Below are 20,404 nucleotides of genomic sequence, written 5' to 3'. Positions count from 1 at the left end.
TCCGCACAATCCTCACATAAAGGGAACGCCGACGATGTTACTTTTCCATTGATTGCACAACCGTTTCGCATTTCTTTCGACGTTCTGGGAAACTTTATCATGTGAAAGTATTTGAATTGCAAAATATAGTTAGTGATAAGATACGTTTGCTTGTAATTTATAACATTAATTAGCCTATATGACGTAACATAACTCATATAAATGTGATGATTTGACAGTGAATAATTTGAAAAAATATATTGTTAAGTATATAACCGAAACTCATTAGATGGATGTGGAAAATAACAAAAAGAAGCTATTACAATCGTATTTGTTTGTTTATCATTCACATTTTCAAACAATTGAATCCACCCGACGGTCATTAAATAACAATTTCCCAAACCACACGGATGGAGAAATGTCCCACGACATCAGAATACATTAATAACGTTTGCGTCAGACGATTATATCTGTTCAGTGCTAGAAAAAAAAAAAATGACCCGTGCGGTCACTATGCCGCGAAATATCACTTGCCACGCATATCTGACACGTGCAGGCTTTTAATACGATACTAAAAGTGGATCAGGAAATATTTTGACTACATATCATATATAAAGCTCGTAATCCAGTGCTAAATATTATTTATGTACTAGACTACTTTTATTATATTTTCCTAGGAAGCTACATGAACACATTCTTTGACAATTCAATTTAAAACTTATGATTAACATAGGCGAACTCAACATGCAGGTCTTAAAAATGTTTAAAATTAAATTAAACTATGGTAAATATATATATTTACCTCGAACAAATGACAATTTATTTTAAGACTATCTTGAAAGTGATTGGATTTTGAAAAGATATACGAGCAAAAATCACAAAAGTCGACTATTTATCTCGTTACACGTGTAACTATCGCAGATGTTTGATATACTTTTACATAACAAGTCCTGAGAAATGCTATCGGAAATGTGTTACGATTTAATATGTCATACTACATGTAAATAATTTCATATTTAAGTTTACCGAATACTTTAATACATTAACTTAAAATATAGATAACAATAAACGCATATTATAAATCTACTAATTTTGATCCTTGTCATTAGAAAAATCCTCGTGTACTTTTTAAATATAGCCAGACTAAATCTTTAGTATTCGACGAATATACTATCAATGCGACGTAACTTAAAAAAAATACATTTTAATATTATTTGCGCCTTTGACATATTATAATGGCAATAAATACAATAGACGAAATAAATTACAATTTATGGATTCCATCCATAATTTGCTTAATTCCAAATATAAAAAAATGCAAATTGTCAGTCACGGTTAATGGTATGTAAAGTAATCTTGGTTATTCCGTGCTACAGATTAGATAGTAGTATTTCTTGTTGACGAAACGCGGCTTCTTTAACGTTCCCGATATAACATTTCTTTCGAGCTTAATTTTTATCGCTGAACCAGTATTTTATAAGTATGAATAAAGATAACCTCGTTGACATTAATCAACGTGGATGACGGACGATTCCGGACAAAGTAATTCCAAATAACATAAACACAATTTAAAGGAACAATCACATATATTTTTTGTTAAATTAAGTAAATAGATGTTGTCGAGAACAAACAAAAAATGACAATTATAATGATAACAGAAAACTCGAAGTTGTAACAAAATTGATTCACCGGCGCGGCGAAGTTAAAACGAAAACATCGGCAACCATTCGTGTCGGAAACAACACAAAAGGAGCAAACTATGAGGGCTCGAGGCCCGTACACGGTGAAAATAAAAATTCAAACAGTTTCAACTGCTCCCAGACGAATCGTGCCCAACTTTGTGTCGACTAAGTAATTGCCTTTTACAGTTTTGTCGCAGTAAGTTCCGAGCTGACTCATCCTACGTCCGCAATAAAGAATGCCTCGTGTATTTAGAAAGTTAGAAAATCGAGCGTCGATCGTAATTTATACGAGGCTTAGTATCATCATTCTATATAAATGACGCAAATAGGCAGATGTGTCCTTAATTTCGACGCGTTTAATGAAACACTGTTGGATATATTATAAATATTCAACGATTTTTTTAATCGTTCAACCTGTTATGCCTGTTAACCTTAAATTTAAGTCATCACGCATTTGCGAATAACATTAAGGTATGTGTCACGTCACATCGATAAGAGTTTATCATTTATCGTTATCTTTAGCCGCTGTATGAGCATATTGAAATTAATATTATTCAAACCAAAGTAACAATATATCTCGAGCTATAATAACACGTTATGGCATAAATCTAGTTTCCGCAGTGACGTTAAAAACCTAGTTCAGTGGTGCCGCGTCGACTCACGTCCTGGTGTGTCGCTGACACACCACTCTCAGTAAAAACAACGTGCCTCCACAATACTACAATAGGTGGCTGAGCTGAGCGGTTTCCTCTCCCCCCTCCATCTCCCCTCGCTCCCCTCTCGGCAAACCTACTCAGCTCCCCACGGCCGCCACTTACGTGACTCAGCACCAAGCTTTATATCAAATTCGACGTCGTGCGACTTTAGTGACTTGTTTTTCGTTGTAACGTAGTTTTTTCTAGTAATAAAACATTTCGTATTAGCGCTATCGCCAATGATAAAGGTGAGCAACTGAGAATAAATTATAGACTTCTCCTTTCTTTTAATAAAAGTTCAAGTAAAGACTACGCGGTGTACGAGAAAGTTCGTCGAGTTTCCGAGACCTATTTAAGAGTTTCGCCTACAAGGTTAAAGTTGACTTCTAATATTACATAGACGAACCGCGGAAGTTGAATATTATACATATAATTAAATCATACCGACCATACTTTATATTATAAAGTGTTATGTATAAAAGTATGCTATTTAGGCGTAACAAAAAATAACCGAAAGGTTATTAACCCTTTAGGTCGTGTATGCTATTATATATATCGGCGGCTGTTTCCGATACAAAACGAAATCCAATTAGCCATCCCATCCCGCTGGCTTTCATTAACAGGCTGAATAAGCGGAAACCGTAAAATACCTTTGCCGGGAGAACGACCTCAGCGAGGAGACGAAGACAGCGTCCATTAAATACCAAACGACCTCCACATCGTATAATATGTGATTAATTACATCAAGTGTGCAATAAAACTCTTACGTCTATGGTAAAAATTGTTGCCAACTGGATATATTACTGGTTAATAGGATGTCTTTCTTAATTTATTGCCTATAAACTAGTAAACGATTAAGCACAACTTTACTGAGTTAATATAATTAATTAATTAAAATTATTTAAATAACAATTTATTTGATGAACCATATGAATATCATTTATTAAGATTGTTATGTTTATCTTAACTAATATAATAAACACAAAAGTGTGTAAGTTTGTTGCGCTTGGCTTTGACGGCGTAACTACTCAACTTATCATCATGAAATATTGGATCTACAGTGTCAGAAATATAAGAAGAAGGTAACTCATCTATCTAACTCTTGAAGGAAGGGTCCTCATAAACGGACGAAATTTTTGCAACTTAAAACAACAAGTGATTTTAAAATAAGTATATATTTTTTTTTTTCATTTCGATTTCAATTGACTCTTCTTATTAAAAAAATAATTGATCGCGCATTATAGAAATAAGATAGTATTATATTATGAGCTTGTAAAATCGAGTTACATATTGTTTATCGATACGAGAATTACAAATAAACAGATGAAATTATCAAATGGATAATTTGTGTTTATATAACATTGGAGAACGTATATTATTATTATTCGTTCGAAACTGCACGTGCGATAACCGCCTACAATGGAAATTGAAATTCTATTTCGGACATCAGTCATTTACATCCAAAAAGAGATACACGCGTGCTCCGATATCTGACAGTGAAGCAAAAGTTTCCATACATTTTGCGAGCGTAACGTAAACAAGCTTTGTGTCTTTTAACAAAACAACGACAGAGTTCATTAACTTATATTCTTCGAAGGTTAGTTTTTTTTATTAGTTACCAATAAATACAACGCATAATTGAATTTTAATTGAATTGAAAACATTATTTTATTTAAGCAAACATGTCTACGAGGGCTTCTCGCAAAAAAAAATCATTACGTATGTTAAGCCAACGCAACGTATATTTTTAGATAACCTTAAATATTGCAGCACTCGACGCCTCCACGATCGGTAGATTGAGACACGCTGAATATAACACAACGGTATTCTGATAATGGTTATTATTGAGACGTATGTCTAGGTTTTTTTTGACAAGGTATATTAAATGCTTACCATGATAAGAAGAGTATAAGAAGCTATACTGTAATAACGAATTCGAAACGAACCTCAGAACAGTATAACCTATCAACAAAGTATTTCATAATAGATTTTTTAACAATGATGTTATATATTTAACAAATATAATATTATCTTTACAATAATTACAGTATTAACGTTACATCTATTATCGTACTTTTATATTATTACTAGAACAAGCAGGCAGACGTTTGCTTTGTATATACAAAGTAAAGTATGTGTATATATATATATACTAATTGTAGTGGAGATCGGTTAACTGTTTAGAAATTGAGCTCTGCGGTGCTATACACAACAAAGTGGATACTTTAAAAACACCCGCGTAAAAATTGCACATATGTATCTAAAACAGGTATAATAACATAAATTTTAAAATTATATATAAAAAATAAATTAAATTAAGTAAAACACTCTACAACTAGAATTTAAATAATATTAAAATCATAATATCTTAATATTCATGAAACACAGCTCAACTAACTTCGACACGTTTACGCCAACTTCAACATACAAATCAAACTAACCGTACAGACCCCACCCCTTAATAAGCGAGTTAGCGAAGGGGACAAAACAAGGTCGTATCTCGAATCTTGAGGAAGGTGTCCCACTGTCAGCGTTCCTCGAGGGACTTGAACCCTGCTCTACTCCCTCTCAAACATCCTTTGTGCTGAAATCACATTTATCATTGTTCAATCTCTCTTTGTACTATGTAATATGACGACACACACGTGATTGCATTCCGAAACTTGGAAAATGTGCAAGCAATACTATGTTTTACGATACTGCTCGTAGATAACACGTTGTTGTGTACGTATTTGCGTTAGAAAATGTATTTTATCAATTCAAACGTGAATCGTGGAGCAATAACTGTTGTGTTTTATTACACGATTTCGCAGCCACTGTCGCCATTTATTAGCGAGCTATAGCTCGGCTTGGATGTCAGTCGGTGAACAAATCTGCTTATTAAGCCATGAGAGCATATCATATTTAAAATGAAAAAACTTTGGACGTCTTCTTTTAAACTGTAAAATAAGTTCACTGAAACTAATATTATGAATTTTAGTTTAGTTTATTAAGAAGTTCATATTAATAGTAATATAATATAGATGGAAAAATATAATTTAATCAGTGAAAAGAACACTTTTTGATTCTTGGAGGAGTCATGGGATCGGTTCGGGTCGGTACAATTTTTAAGTTTAATTCAGTAAAGTAAATTGATGAGCTATTTTGAATAAAGAACATTTTAATATATAGATTAACAATACACATTATCTCTAACAACACAAATCTTATTAATCAGACCTACACGTTAAACATATAAAGATGTCATCGATTATTACTGAGCAAATAAACACTTCGTATTAATAGATTTACAACCTAACTAAAGATTAAGCCGACGCGTCAAACGGTTACCGACGTTTTAAACATACAATGAATAATTAATCGAGAACATAAATAATAAACTATGTAAGTTTCCATATGAATGAACTTAGACGTGGTTCAGGATTCAGGTCAAATACACGAAGTCAAATCACTGATCTGTCGAATGAAAATAAACATCAACGAGCAGTCCCGTTGAATCTTTAATAAACTTATAGGTGGACAATAAAAGTAGACGGCAAATAAAGAGCCGAAACGCAACCATCCGTTCCGATGTTACAAATGATGTCAATTAAGTTGACATACTTATAGTCGCCGCATCGCAGAACCGCTATAAATAACTTTCTTTTGACATCTTCATTCGGTTACTACAATTCAGTAAAGATTTTTGTTCATAAATATACCTACTTAATATGATATCTTTGTTTAGGATTAAAATTTTATACTAAATTTCCCTTGGTGGTAGGGTTTTGTGCGAGTTTCCCAGGGTAATAACCACCCACTATAAACAGCTGTACTTAGTGTTATTGTGTTAAGGTTTTGTGTAAAATAGAGCGAGTCAGTATAATACCAGACAGTTTAACTTATTATAAATACTGTAAAAAATAAAAAAAAAATATTTCTAGCAATAGTTACAAGTTCAAAGTGGTAGTATTTTAATATCGACGATTCAAAAACTCTTCGTTGTGAAGTTTACTTGAATAAAATTGATTTGATTCCATTTGATTTGAATAACAATTCAGAAATTGCTTTGTTCTATAACCGATTAAAACATTATCATACAATTCGTCTTGTTGAGATTTCTTTTGAATGAAATCTCAAAAGAATCAATCTTCAATCGTATGTCATACTATGCCCGATAAAGCGCACATTTCCACTGAAGAAAGTTTCATCAAAAGAATAAGACTTGTAAATGACAACAGAACTTTGCGACATATGCGCAATCGTTGTACACTTTTTATTTACTTTTTTTTGTCAACTCGTACATTCATTCACTACTATTAAAAATAATAGTGAATAATCTTTATACGTATATTATACTAGATGTGACAAAAATTCTTCAAGAACTTACATAAAACTCTTATCTACAACTTCACCCCTTTGAACGGTTAACAAAAAAAGTAGACAATAAAGGGGTTCAAATTTGCTTCGTACCAAATTACATCAACATTGATACAGTGGTTCACCCGTGAAAGCGTAACAGGCATAAAAATTGCTTTTGCATTTAAAATGTCACTATGTTAAAAAAATGTTTACTACTATGTTAATGTCATTTTCCATGAAAAGTTTTTCTTTATTTTATTGTCATAGTTAGACAGACTGACAAATGTGCCACCAGTGGCCATCGCTTATAGACTTGGGCACTATGAAAACATTAACCCTAAATTACATTGTACCGCTAATGCACTACCCTTACCCTTCCAAACCGAAACTCAATAATACTAAGTACTTGCCATTGGGTTATACCTACCCAGAAGGCCTTAAAGACTAGGTAAATATTCGAACGGTCAATTCATATCAAAACGAAATTTTCAATTTTAATTAATAAGCTAATTAATATTAACGATAACTTGGACAAAATCAATACGACATAATTTCTATAATAATACGCAAAGCCGTTTGGTAATTACAAATTTAATAGGTAGGTCAATGGGGGAGTCCACCCAACAACGGCGAGATGAAGTGCGGGGGAGACTGGTCCGCAGTACAATAGAGCTTTACGTAACTCGAATTATATAGCTTTCGATAATGTTATTGAACGACCGTACTTGAATGCGATTTCGATATGGAGAGTTTGTGTTCATTCATTTCAAGATAATATTTGTACATTATATGGTTTTATATATTTGTTAATATATTCAATCATATAGTTTGTAATTCATATTTGTTATAAAAGAAACAAGTTTAATTTCAAGCATTGTGACATTATTTTGGTTAAATGTAATTTAAAAAAATATGTTTTTATGTTATCGATTTCTTTAAACCAACTACCCGCAGCTTTATAAAAGCGAGAATTCTTTAACAACAATTAAACTTTACCTCTTTTTTTTCAATCATAGTAATTTACAATGGCCTATACATCGTAACGTATCTAGGTAAAATAATAGTCGCAGTAGTGTATAGAGGCACCGGGGGAAAACGCTTTGCGTGACAGACGAGACTAATTTGCTTCGAACGAGTCCGTTGTCGAAAAAAAATTAACACGTTGATGTCTCTTGGCGCGCAATTTATGCGCATATATTACAACTTGGCAGTTTTGGATTAACGCGTGACAAAGAAAGTTTCGTTCAAATATACTTTTATATATGGGCCACGAGGCGCGACGTTTTGTATAAATTTATGTTTACGTTGTTTTTATTCATTAGAATTTATAGCTATTGTTAATTTTTATTAAAAAGAACACTGTTCTTATCGTGTTGTTTATTTTTTAAACATTCTATTATTTATTCTTTTGTTTTTAAATTATTAAACATATATATATATACTCTGTATACGAATAATACACATGGTTAATGAATATTTGAATCGAAACGATGATTTATTTTAAGACAGTATATTTTAACAAAAAAACCTTTTGTAATACAACTATAGAACAAGGAAAATTTCATTTAAATGTTCATAAATAGCCCTCACTTAAAGCGTATCAACGGACAGGAAGCCGAAATGACAATGCATTTTATATCATGAAGCGTAACTTGAACAACACTGTGATCGATTGTTCCAGTATAGTTTTTATAACAAGAAGCATACGGACATCTATCTTTAAGCATTTACGTAAAACGATAAAAAGAGAATTACAGATATTGACACCGTAGACATGTCGATTATCTAGGCGTAAATATATAAGTACAATAATAAATTCAAAACGTGAAATGTCGATGCGATTTAAACATAGTTTAACTTATTGATTAAATATAAATCGAAGAGCAGCTATTCAGACACAGAGTTTAAGGAGAGAATTAAACAAACTTCGGCCTTTACGCGCAACATGGAAGAGGTACCATAAAACTTATCTCCAGCTTCCTAAAGTATTAATTTTTGCGTCAAACTCGAGCCCAACTTGTTTCTACTGAATTCGTTGTTTGATTAAAACTTTTCGTACCCCTTCCCTTTTACTTTACGATACCGAAGCCCCGTCAAAAACGGGTCAAGATTAATACAAAAAGACGGGCGTTTAAAATCCAATTACGTTCTTTTAAAGGTTTCCTCGTAAAAAAGATACTTCAAAAAGATTTGTAATTAATCGAATACTTGATTGGCCTCCGTAGTATCAATGAAAACCTAATGCAGTTTAATTGAACACTCGTACAAAATTACGTTTCTTTTTGACTGCATAATTATGTTAAAATAAAACTCTTGAACACTTTTAGAAGCGCTTCGTAGATCAAACTATATACTGTAAACGGAAAACAACTACACCAATACTATTTCATACCAGTGATTTTTCAATAGGTTTTTTTTTCTACAAAAGAATAATCAAAGCCCATAGAGTATACATGTGAAATAAATCCATGTCCGTAAAGGCAACGCAATCGATAGCCGATCAAGCGGCAGAGCCGGTTGTCGTGCGAGTGTGTGCGTGTGAGCGGATGTGGTGTGCACACATCGTACTATTTGCTGAGATGTATCGACCGAAATGTATGGATGTGCCGGGTGGTGTGAAGCGTATTTTTACAGTGATAGATATCGTTGTGACATCAGTTCAAATAAATTATTCTTGTGTGTGTAAGTTATTTGCCAAAAATGTAGCACATTCCTGAAAATAATAGTATGAAGACTTGGGTAACAAGTTCATACATAATATTGTCGAATGTATTAGTAACAATGTCTTTTGTTTAACTAAAATAATAAAACTCTCCATATTTTTAAATTTCGAATCCAAATAATTCCTTATTTAAAGCCTTAAAAACTTTCGACATAGATAGTATTGCTAAAAACTAGTCGATAATTATTAGATACGCGAGTTTGATAATTTATATCAACGATATGTCTACAGCGGTCACGGTCGTTCGAATTTTAAAACCGTTGTGTATTTAAATTTAAAAATACATCGTACTATCTTTCGGTATCTGTCTAATCAAGGGATTACTTTATCATATTATAAAGATATCATAAAGAAAACTAGATCTATCCAATTATATTTAATTATTCGTTGAAATATTCCGCCCGGCAACGCAAATAAACCTCGAGCTTACGCAGAAAAACACACCACAGTTTCATCTCAATCAGGTAAATGGTATACGAACATAGAGGAGAAACCCGCCCACAGATTCATTTAAATGTGTATGATGTATTAATATTGTTCACAATGTACAATTACTTTAATAAATGTTTAAAACAACTTAATTCGCGTTGTATATGTTTGATAATTTATATGCGTTCACGTTTACCTCTTGCTATGTATATACAAAAAAGTTATATAAGTATAATATTATATCTATACAAAGCGTCAACCCTACACAGCGAACTGAACAAGCTGTCCCTGTTATATCAAACTACATATACATACGCATTTCTTATGTACATACGACTGTTCCTCAGTCGCTATATAGTGTAGAGATAGGTCTAGGCGAGCCGCGTCTTTGTTTACGACATAGATCGTTACGAACACACTGTATAGCTAACATAGAATGTGTTATGCGAGAAATCATCAGAGCATCATTATTTTCAAAACGACTATTTTTGGCTTTACAAATAATCAAAAATTTTTATTGGTCTGTTTCGGAATTTCCTCTCTATATCTTTTTGGTATTATTTACAAAGATATGTTTTTATATGATAAAATAATATCAAATATATTGAAAAAAAGACATATTGCTACTCTTAAAGTTAAAATGTAGCATTTATATAAATTAAATTAATTATTTACTAGGTATGTCTCTTTAAAAACACTGATACTAAACTAAACCATACATTCACTTAGTATGTGAATGTATGGTTTAGTTTATAGGTTATTCTTGACAGCATTACTTTATAAGGATATTTATACATAATAGCATGTTGTACATTATATTGTGTAAGGTTAGTTTACTGATAGAATAACTAGTATTAAAGTGCGAAATTATATGTATTTGTTCAAATTTGTAACTTCATCGAATAAGTCCAAATTTTGCGGTAGCCGAGTCACTTATAAAATTTCCTAGTAATAAATTAATATCACAAACTATTCAAAATTACTTTTATTATAAAATAAATTTAAATACTTTTTATCGATTTTCTTTAATACCATTTTAGATTTGAAACTTACTCTAAACTCTATATCTAATGTCGGATTTGCAAATAATATGACAAAACGGCAGGCATCAAAATAATTAAACTCTCAGTTTTTGTTAACTAAACTTATCAATAATACGTAAAAAAACAAGTCCAAACATTTAGTATTGTTTTCAAATTTATATTCAATAGAAAAGTTTCAATTCGTTCTATACGGCATTGTTTCCAATCTCAAAGAAACTTCAATCAATTAACGAAACTCGGAAAGTATTCAAACAAGACTAAACCATACAATTCAAAACAAATACAAAAGCTAAATAGGTAAATAATGAAAAGCTTAACTTTCGAATGAAATCCATTCAAACTTTTTACCTAATTCGAAGTTAGTTCGCAGAGTCTCTACTAATTTAACTTTACCAAGGGACATCAGAAACAATGTTGATACTGTGACTGAGTAAAGTTATTCGTTTTTTCGTTAAATACTTACATATATCATTATTATCATTCAATCTTAATTAAATCAAGTCGCGACGGAGTTCGACGCGTAATCGTAGTCTTCCGTAGTAACATGTAAAGCATTCCTAGATAAATAACGTAAATGAAATCAATACTAAAATTGAGACGTTTTTCTTGTAATGCCCAACTAAAAAAGATACTAAACCGCTTTACAGTAAAATTTACACCAGGGAATACCGCGCGTTAGAGAGCGTTTAGAGAATGCAATATAAGGAATAATAATATCAAGTATGTAACCGCGCTTTGCAGTTTCGCTCGCTTTAAATTTAGATTATTGACAAACCTGAATTTCATTTCCTTGGGATATAAATTATCGAACATTTGAGTGATAATAATATGTAGTACATACACGGAACAGCAGTAGTTAATCGTAAAATATTTCATTATTAATCATTTATGTTTTTAAGCAATCGACGAATAATACGATATATTTATTTATATGACATTCAATTTACACTCAACAACGTAACCTCCGGGAATTAACAACTCCATAAATTATTCGGCTAAAAAAAATATTATAATTATATAAAGCATAATCCGAAATTATATGTATTTTATTTTGAAAATAATAATAAAATTGCAAAGTGTTGTGTTGATATATATATTCAATGATTCATAAATTTAAATTAATTTTGGAAAATGCCTTTGAATTTTTAGTGATAAAAGCTACACTTTTAAAATTAATGTTTTTTGCTTATGTCATCAATATCAAAGCTCATTCATAATCAATTATGTGATAAAACATTTTTTATAACTAAGCCTGTCTCCCAGAGATAAGGAAATATTTGGTGCTAAAATTTAATGAATATTAATCCACAAATTGCCTCTGAAATTAATCATTTTACAAATATCAAAGACATTTAAGATAATTTTACATATGTCAATAAATATTTTAATATAAAGCAGATTGGTCAAAAAATTAATATAATTATTTTATACTATTTTTAAAATTAATTAATACTGTAGGTTGAAGTATCTAATCTATATACTTGATTGACAATATCCAACTAATTCATTGGTATTTAAAAATATCTAGATTTAAATCCATTGAAAATTTATATGAATACATATATATAATTATAAATGATAATTCATTTAATTATCATTTTAAGTACATTACATTCACCCAAATTACCAATAAAATCAATATGCTTAATAATATAATACACATTAAAACTTTCAAATACTTTACAAGTCAGCCTTTACTACTTTTGAGTATCCATGAAAAAAATATTTGTAGTAGTGAAATATGTTTTTCAAGAACAATATTATATAAATGTTTGTTACAAGTACAATACACTTTGTCTCTATAGTATTATAAAAAGTATTGATTTTAAAGTAAATATTAAGATAAAAGTTAGTCATACAATGCCTTTATACAGATATACACATTGAAATACACTCTTTATTGTGTACAGCAAAAATGACAATTTTTAATTTTATAAATGCACTTATATGTTATTCATTTCATCTATCAAGATAACAGCAATAAATTACGAAGCAAAACTTGTAAAAAAAAACTATTTATTATTAAGTAAAATTAAATTGGTGTTATAAATGCTAAAGTTTTACGTGTATTTAAAAATAATATATTAACGATTTAATAGTTTAAACTATTAAATAAAGCTAAAATAAATTTCTATACACACATAGCTTTTATTCGAAGTAACTAGAGAAATAGTGAATATATTCAACTGAAGGAATTACACTTTATTGTGCATCAACTTTCTACAACAAGTAGGTCAGCGTCCCGACGTCTATCAAGTTAACCGCGTGGATACCATCGTCACATCGAATAGTTAATTCTAGAACATATCTCATCAATTAAGTTTGATAGCGCCTGGCAACTTATGACGCGGCTTACACATCGGCGAGTATAACGAAGCCGGGAGCCCTAGCACACTGCGCCACACATCTTAATACCAACTCGATGACGCTATCAGAATCTCTTATATTATGATGCCATAACAAAACTTTTCTAACTTTCTGGTCAACTTATTTAATACATGTGATAGAGTAACTTTGTAAAAGAATTATATATAAAACTTACCTATTTTACGCAGAATCCAACAACAAAGAGTAACCAGCCACGCGCTCCAATTACAGGGCACACACAAATCACGAAAGCACTTGGTACAGGAGCAAAATCGTATCACTTTTTTTGTCTTTTAAGCCTGCAGTCAGTTTAAGAAAGTAATTGATCGAAGTTTTTCAGTTTTTTCACGCAATAAACACTTAGCCGGGAAAGCAAACCCTGAATCACCGCCAGCTACGTACAAAATGGCGGATTCGCGTAATGAAAGTGACGCGGTGACGCGCCGACAAAAGCATAGATAATAAAAGCTTTCTCTGTCTATGGTAGGTAAATAATTTAACATTATAAAATTTATTTTAATTTATATATATAAATTAATTCCGCTAATATAAAATATAATTTATACACATATTAATTTTTTCTAGTTGTTAAAAGATATTTAAAATATACATAATATACATATCTCGTTCAATACAGATTACAAATCCTTTAAGTTAATATAAAATTAAAATTAAACCTTTTTAGATTTAACTCCGAGTCTTCGACTATTTCACATTACATTACATCAATAATTGCACATATACGATTATTCCTTTAATTGAAAAATTTAATGGACAACAGATAACTCTTTTCTAAATTATCCCACGTAGTCTGCGCTAGACCTTCAATGACGGATTCTTTTATTACCTAGTTTTGATAATCATTTTTGCGTTTTTCTTTCGTTAAACGCAAACATTTCAGTATCATTAAAAACAATAATCATTCATCAAAATAATTTTCAATTGTAGTAAAAAAATTTTGTCAATTGTGTATTTTGTTATGATAATCGAATGGTAGTCAACAACCAATCAGCTGAGTTTTGTTTTCGTTGTGTTGAGGGTGTCTGTAATCCGAGGCGTGTACCCGTTTTTCGAAGAAGTGACTAAAAATATCTGCAATGAACGAAATAAAATCACTAGAACATGCTACTTTGAAGGTATGTATAAAATTTATTTTATATATTGAATCTGATCAAATTATAACTGCCTCAGTTAATTTCCAAGTATTTTCAAACGTTCATATTCTTGCGACGCATTTTGCAAACAAACAAAAATTTCCTTTATCAGTTACAGATTATACTTATTTTTTTGTGATAATAGATGTTATGTTATGAAAAATAGGTATAAAAATAAAAAGAAGTATATTTATACAACAAAATTGTATCCCTTTTATTATTGTCTGTTACTTTGGTTTCATAATTAAGATATCAAAAAGAGGTACATATTAATTGACGACATTTTCAATGGACAAAGTCTTCACAAGTTTATTTTAAAATTACTTAAAAAAAAATCTCAATATATATATATATCAAAACCTTACTTAAAGTACTATGAATACTTATACATTATACAAGTTGGAACCCTCCATTAAGTAAAGATTTGCCCATATTAGGTGAAACCATATAATATTATAACTTAATTTTTATATTTTAAATTCAGGTACCCTATGAGGTTTTCAACAAAAGGTATCGTAATGCTCAGAGGGTGTTAGATGTGGAAGCGAGACAAGTAGCTACATCAGTGAGTGATATTGATACTGCGACCAAGAAAGGTGCCAATTCTGGAGAGATAGATACATTGCTTGGTGGTATGGTAAGAAATTCATTACATATTTCAATACATATGTAATTCCATTATATCAACTACACAATGTTTTGTTGTGAGTGTGATGGACTTCTACTAAATTACATAGTTGGTCTCATATCTGTAATAGTTTCTGCAGAATTTGGTTTGAAAATGCAAAGACTAATAACTTTGTTAAGTTTGTAGACAAAAATAAAAACAAAACACATCATATTAACATACTATATGTTGTGAAACTATAACCTATGCTAATGTGAAAGTTCCATATCAATGAGATTAAAAGTTTATGTGTTGATGGTGATTAAAAGAGCATTTAGTTTGGTAAATACATTTGCACATATTTTGATATACATTTTCAAATAATTTATAATGTAATCTTACTAATATTACAAATGCAAGCATTTCTATATAATGCCAAAAGGGCCGAATAGATCTGTATATGTTAAAATCTGTGTGTATAATTCAATTCATGCATGGTGTGGAGAAAAAGCAATCTGAAAATCTGTATGCATTACTTCCATGCCTTCCGAGCCATCTGGTCTAAAAGAAATGTGACTTTAGCCCAGTAGTCGGTCAGTTACAGACAGACCTTTACTTTTACTTTACAATTATGTGCTATGTTATGAAGCCGCAATTATTCCACTATTAATTTAGAAGTTAAAGTATTTGCATGCTATGCACTATAATAAATTTACTATTTGGTAGAATATTTGCTTTGTTTTTATATTTGTATGAAAATAGGTGAGTAAAAATTGCAAAGTATTGTGTTTATATATGTATCCAAAGATTCATAAATTTAAATTAATTTTGGAAAATACTTGAATTTTTAATGATAGTATGTATTATATGTGATAAAACATTTATTTAATAATAAGTCTGTCTCCCAGAGATCAGGAAATATTTGGTGAAAATTCAATGAATATTAATCCACAAATGGACTCTGAAATTAACCATTTTACAAAATATCAAAGACATTTAAGAGAATTAGTACATATATCAATAAATATTTCAATACAAAGTATATCTATTTATAAAAAATATAACTATTTTCGCATATTCGTTATTATTCAACACAGCGTTAGGATCAGATAGCAAGCTCTCGTTTAAATTATATGAAAGTAGGAGTGCCCCAGGGATCAAACCATAGTCAAGTTTTATACTATGTATATTAGACTTTGAATGTACCAATGTTAATTGACATGGCATATAAAATGATGAACAAAGGATAAATAGTTTTTGGTTTAAACCTAAAACTAATAGACAAGAGTAGATTCCAATTCTAGAGATTATACTACCTATGCTTAGTAATACTTTATTCTAACTAAATGTGTCTTTGCCTTATATTAAAAAAAAACTTTACTTTCATATTGAAAACTCCAGGTAGAGAAGTTGACAACCATGAAACGTAAAGCATCTGAAGCAATAACAGAAGAAGTACAAGCTGCATTTGTTTGTAAGAAACGGCTTGAGCACCTCAAGGAACAGGCTGACGCACTAGCTGATCCTAGCGCACCACAAGCCAAGGTACCTCTATTTTAGTAGTTGTCTTTTTATATTAGTGCCTAGCTTATACAGCTTCAGCTGATCGCGAAGCTGAACTTCCGGTAGGACAATAGAAGTTATTCGATTTTTCTGTTAAGAAGTTCATAGTAGTCGAAAATAAATAGGAAATAAAAATTCAAAAATCTTTTTCACTATAAAAGCATTACATTTCTTATTAATTGTCAAATTTCTGCCATCGATTCGGAAAGAAACATCTCTTCTGAGAAAAACTGTCAAAAGAAAATCAGTTACAGCCGTTGGATCTATGTCTCATTTTTCTCTGTCCAAGTCAAAAGATCATAAGTGTGAGGAAATATTGTCTATGCAGAGATACTAATTCCCTATAATATCTACCATTAATATAGTTTTAATTTAATTCTATATTTGAATAGCATATAGTCAACTTAATTTTATACATTTTTCAGACACAAATGAATCAATGGCGTAAAGTTCGTTTGGACAGAATGCTCGTCGATTATTTCCTTCGCAATGGTTACTACGATTCAGCAAACAAACTAGCAGATGTTCGCGGTCTCAGAGATCTGACTAATGTTGGTAAGTAAAATGCTAAATTCAAAAATATGAATTTAAAGATACCTCGTTTAAATTACCTAGAAACGATTAGAAAAGTATTAGTTGTCTTCAAAATCTGACTTACCTACGAAGAACAGTTCCTGCTTGAGGTGATATTTAAAATTGGAATAAAGTGTATTTTGAGCTGTGGATGTATAGTAGGATTGCAATACTGATTGGTAGTCAGTACTATTACAATTTAGTCTAGCGGAATGCCTGTAAGCCTCATAACTAAATCATACCTCCAAATCTCGTGGAAGAAGGAGGAAATGTACATAGTTCCTGGAAGTTTTTTTTCTTTGGAAGTAGAAAGAGGAATTCCATGCGGAATGTTATCCCGCGGGCGTCGCAGAGACTAGGTGGTTGTGTTCCCGCAGACATCTACGCGGCGGCGGCGGAGGTGGAGGCGGAGCTGGCGGCGCGGCGCACGGCGCGCTGCCTGCAGTGGTGCGCCGACAACCGCTCCAAGCTGCGCAAGCTCAACTCTACCATGGAGTTCAAGATACGCATACAGGTAACGCGCCCTTTGAGGAGGAGCTGTCGAGCTGACTCCACCACGCCACCACCTGCTCCAATGACAATTGAAACTAGACATGCAGGTTTCCTAACGACTTTTTCCTTCACCGTCGAGCACGCGATGGATACAATTTGAGCACATGGAAATTCAGTGGTGCTCGCCCGGGTTTGAACCCAATGAGTCATTTAGTGTGTAACTCAGCATTGTTCCACTGATGTGAAGTATCTGTGGGCTCGTTTTGATATATCGAATGGATGATGGAGACTCGCGAGTGTTTTACTCTATACGTGCTCCTTCGTCGTCGCTCTCGTGTGAGTACGTGACTCATAAATTGTATGCTTTAAATTATCATTACAGTAACCAAAACAGGTTTAATATGACTTTGATTTAAGTGTGGTTAATCCGTGAATAACTTTAAAACATAATAGTGACTTCGTGCATGTTCGTTTATCATTTATAGGAGTTCATAGAGCTAGTTCGCGAAGACAAACGCCTGGAAGCGGTCCGGTATGCCAAGAAGCACTTCTCCTCCTACGAGGAGGGCCAGCTGGAGGACATCCAACACTGCATGGGCATGTTGGCTTTTCCCAAGGATACCGGTACGTACGCGATATTTCCCGCCGTGTTTTAATACGATATAGCTCTCTATGAAACTGAATTCAATGAGGATTTGCCACTTGAGTGAGATATAGGTAGTCGTTGTGTCGAAGTGAGCGCTAACGTGTGCGCGTGTGCGCGTGTGCAGACGTGGAGCCCTACCGCTCGCTGCTGGGCGGCTGGCGCTGGGGCGCGCTGGTGGCGCAGTTCCGCTGGGAGCACGCGCGCCTCATGCACCCCGCGCGCCTGCCCGCGCTGCCCGTGGCGCTGCAGCTCGGCCTCGCCGCGCTCAACACGCCATATCCTTTGCATCGCCGGTCCCCCCGCCGCCTAATCCGATGGGTAGCGGAGCCTTCCACTGCCGCCGAGAGTCTCTCGATAGAGACGCTCGGCTTGTATCACCCGCCACTGCCCCGAGGAGGCAGCCTTATTTGTCATTTCGAATCACCGGCACCGTTTAAGTTATTGCTTTTTTTTTCAAAAGAAGCCCGTAGATATCTCTTCCACTGTTTGCTAGTCTGAAAATGGTATCTGTGTCTAAAAATCAGTCAAAATTATATTCGCTGAACACGACACACATTTCTATAATCGCATATTCATAAGATTTAATTTGAATCGATTAAAATTTGGTGCTCATCAAATAAATCTCATCATAAAAAATCATAAGTGGAAAAAACAATGAGGCTGTCGGTCCACTTTGGATTGACTTGAATCGCAATTTTGCAACGAATACCACGCCGGTCGCGGATCCCTTGACTCCCCGCACGCAGTGCTACAGCGAGAGCACGCAGGTGTCGGCGTGCCCGGCGTGCCAGCCGCCGCTCAACGCGCTGGCGCGCACGCTGCCGCACGCGCACTGCTCGCACTCGCGCCTCGTGTGCCGCCTGTCGCGCCTGCCGCTCAACGAGCACAACCAGCCCATGGTGCTGCCCAACGGACAGGTCTACGGCGAGAAGGCACGTGCCCACCGACTCTTGACCTCACATAAATTTGTTTCATATTATCTATGTTGTGTATGAGTAACTTAGCTTTTTTAGGTGATAAAATAGGTGTTTAAGGCCAACGTGTAAACTGATGGAAAATGGTCAAGTCTATCCATAGACAGTGGCACTGAGGAGCACATGTTCGACATAATCCCACTCGCACACCAACTTTTCACTCCGAGGCACAGTAGCAACTGATAAATGAATGTTATCTATCTATCTTTAGTATTCAGTGATTAATATCGAAAATACTTTAACGATTTCAGGCGCTGAAGGAGATGATGAAGGAACATGGATCGATCATATGTCCGAAGACAAAAGAAGTGTTTTGTATGAAACGCGTCGAAAAAGTCTACGTAATGTAAACGTACGCGTAACATATTTATGTACATATAAATATTTTGACGTATTTTACTTTAACGTAGCTGTCGTTATTTTAAAACTCGTGTCCATATTGGTATTATCTTTAAGTTACTTGCTATATTATATACTCTTTTATTGTGCTTATATTTAGATTTATATCGAGTTTTGGTGATTATAAATATAATGGCAACACTGAATCTCTATTCAGACCCTTCATACTGCCAGGTTTCTTTTTAAATTAATAATTTTGCATTTTAGTGTGTACATAATCTAATTGCCTGTCACCTTCCTGATGTCTGATCAACGATGTTGCCACTTTGTCCATTTTAAATACCTACATATTTGTATGAAATAAATAAATATATAAAGTATAGTTCATTTAATTCACGTTTTTAAGAAAAAAATCTAGTGTTTGTTGATTAATCCCATGTAACTGGTGAAATAAACGCTAATTAATTATATTGAGTTTAATTTATAGTTTTTAATAAAAACATAATTATAATAATACAACATTATTTTATTAAATCTAACTTTAGCAACTTAAACAAAATCACCTTTTTTGGTATATAATAAATCTATTTTCTCTTATACATATACGCATTATCTTCTAGAAAGCTTATTGTGTCGCTGATCGTAGTACTGTGAGCAACAGTACTACGATCAGAACGACTAAAGCTTATTCCCATTTCAGGATTACAAATAAATTAACAACTTACACCTTAAATTACATGATACATGATTTCATTTAATTCGTCATAATTACTAAAATAATACATGGTCCCTGTAGAA

The 20,404-nt window shown here is 32.7% G+C and overlaps 2 protein-coding genes across 7 annotated transcripts in view; one reads left to right on the top strand and one right to left on the bottom strand.

Moving 5' to 3' along the window:
• The window catches only part of LOC125072997 (C-terminal-binding protein), an 80,222-nt gene extending 66,551 nt beyond the window's left edge, over positions 1-13,671 (bottom strand). For all 5 annotated transcript variants that reach the window (XM_047683636.1, XM_047683634.1, XM_047683639.1 and 2 more), the window contains exon 1: positions 13,434-13,671. The gene's annotated coding sequence lies outside the window, so the exon portion shown is untranslated. The remainder of the gene's footprint in view (positions 1-13,433) is intronic.
• Positions 13,672-14,039: 368 nt separating this feature from the next.
• LOC125073173 (E3 ubiquitin-protein transferase MAEA) lies at positions 14,040-20,074 on the top strand. 2 transcript variants are annotated; one of them, XM_047683892.1, is made up of 9 exons: positions 14,042-14,394; positions 14,897-15,049; positions 16,421-16,564; positions 17,008-17,137; positions 17,533-17,669; positions 18,133-18,271; positions 18,418-18,568; positions 19,036-19,225; positions 19,519-20,074. In XM_047683892.1, exons 1-9 carry the CDS (start codon positions 14,356-14,358, stop codon positions 19,615-19,617), a joined length of 1,182 nt encoding a protein of 393 aa, XP_047539848.1. In that variant the 5' UTR covers positions 14,042-14,355; the 3' UTR covers positions 19,618-20,074. The 2 variants fall into 2 exon arrangements, with proteins under 2 accessions (XP_047539849.1, XP_047539848.1); XM_047683893.1 differs by lacking the exon at positions 18,133-18,271 and having other exon boundaries at positions 14,040-14,394.
• The last annotated feature ends 330 nt before the right edge of the window (positions 20,075-20,404 follow it).

Source organism: Vanessa atalanta, chromosome 23 (assembly GCF_905147765.1).
Source record: "Vanessa atalanta chromosome 23, ilVanAtal1.2, whole genome shotgun sequence".
Classification (NCBI taxonomy): domain Eukaryota; kingdom Metazoa; phylum Arthropoda; class Insecta; order Lepidoptera; family Nymphalidae; genus Vanessa; species Vanessa atalanta.
The sequence above is the reverse complement of the archived record's forward strand: the minus strand, read 5'-3'. Positions and strand labels throughout refer to the sequence as shown.

Coding starts and splice junctions, on each gene's coding strand:
- LOC125073173 (XM_047683892.1), top strand. CDS start 14,356: ATGAACGAAATAAAATCACTAGAACATGCTACTTTGAAG. Junction 17,138..17,532: donor CAGAGATCTGACTAATGTTG/GTAAGTAAAATG, acceptor GTGTTCCCGCAG/ACATCTACGCGGCGGCGGCG. Junction 17,670..18,132: donor AGTTCAAGATACGCATACAG/GTAACGCGCCCT, acceptor TATCATTTATAG/GAGTTCATAGAGCTAGTTCG.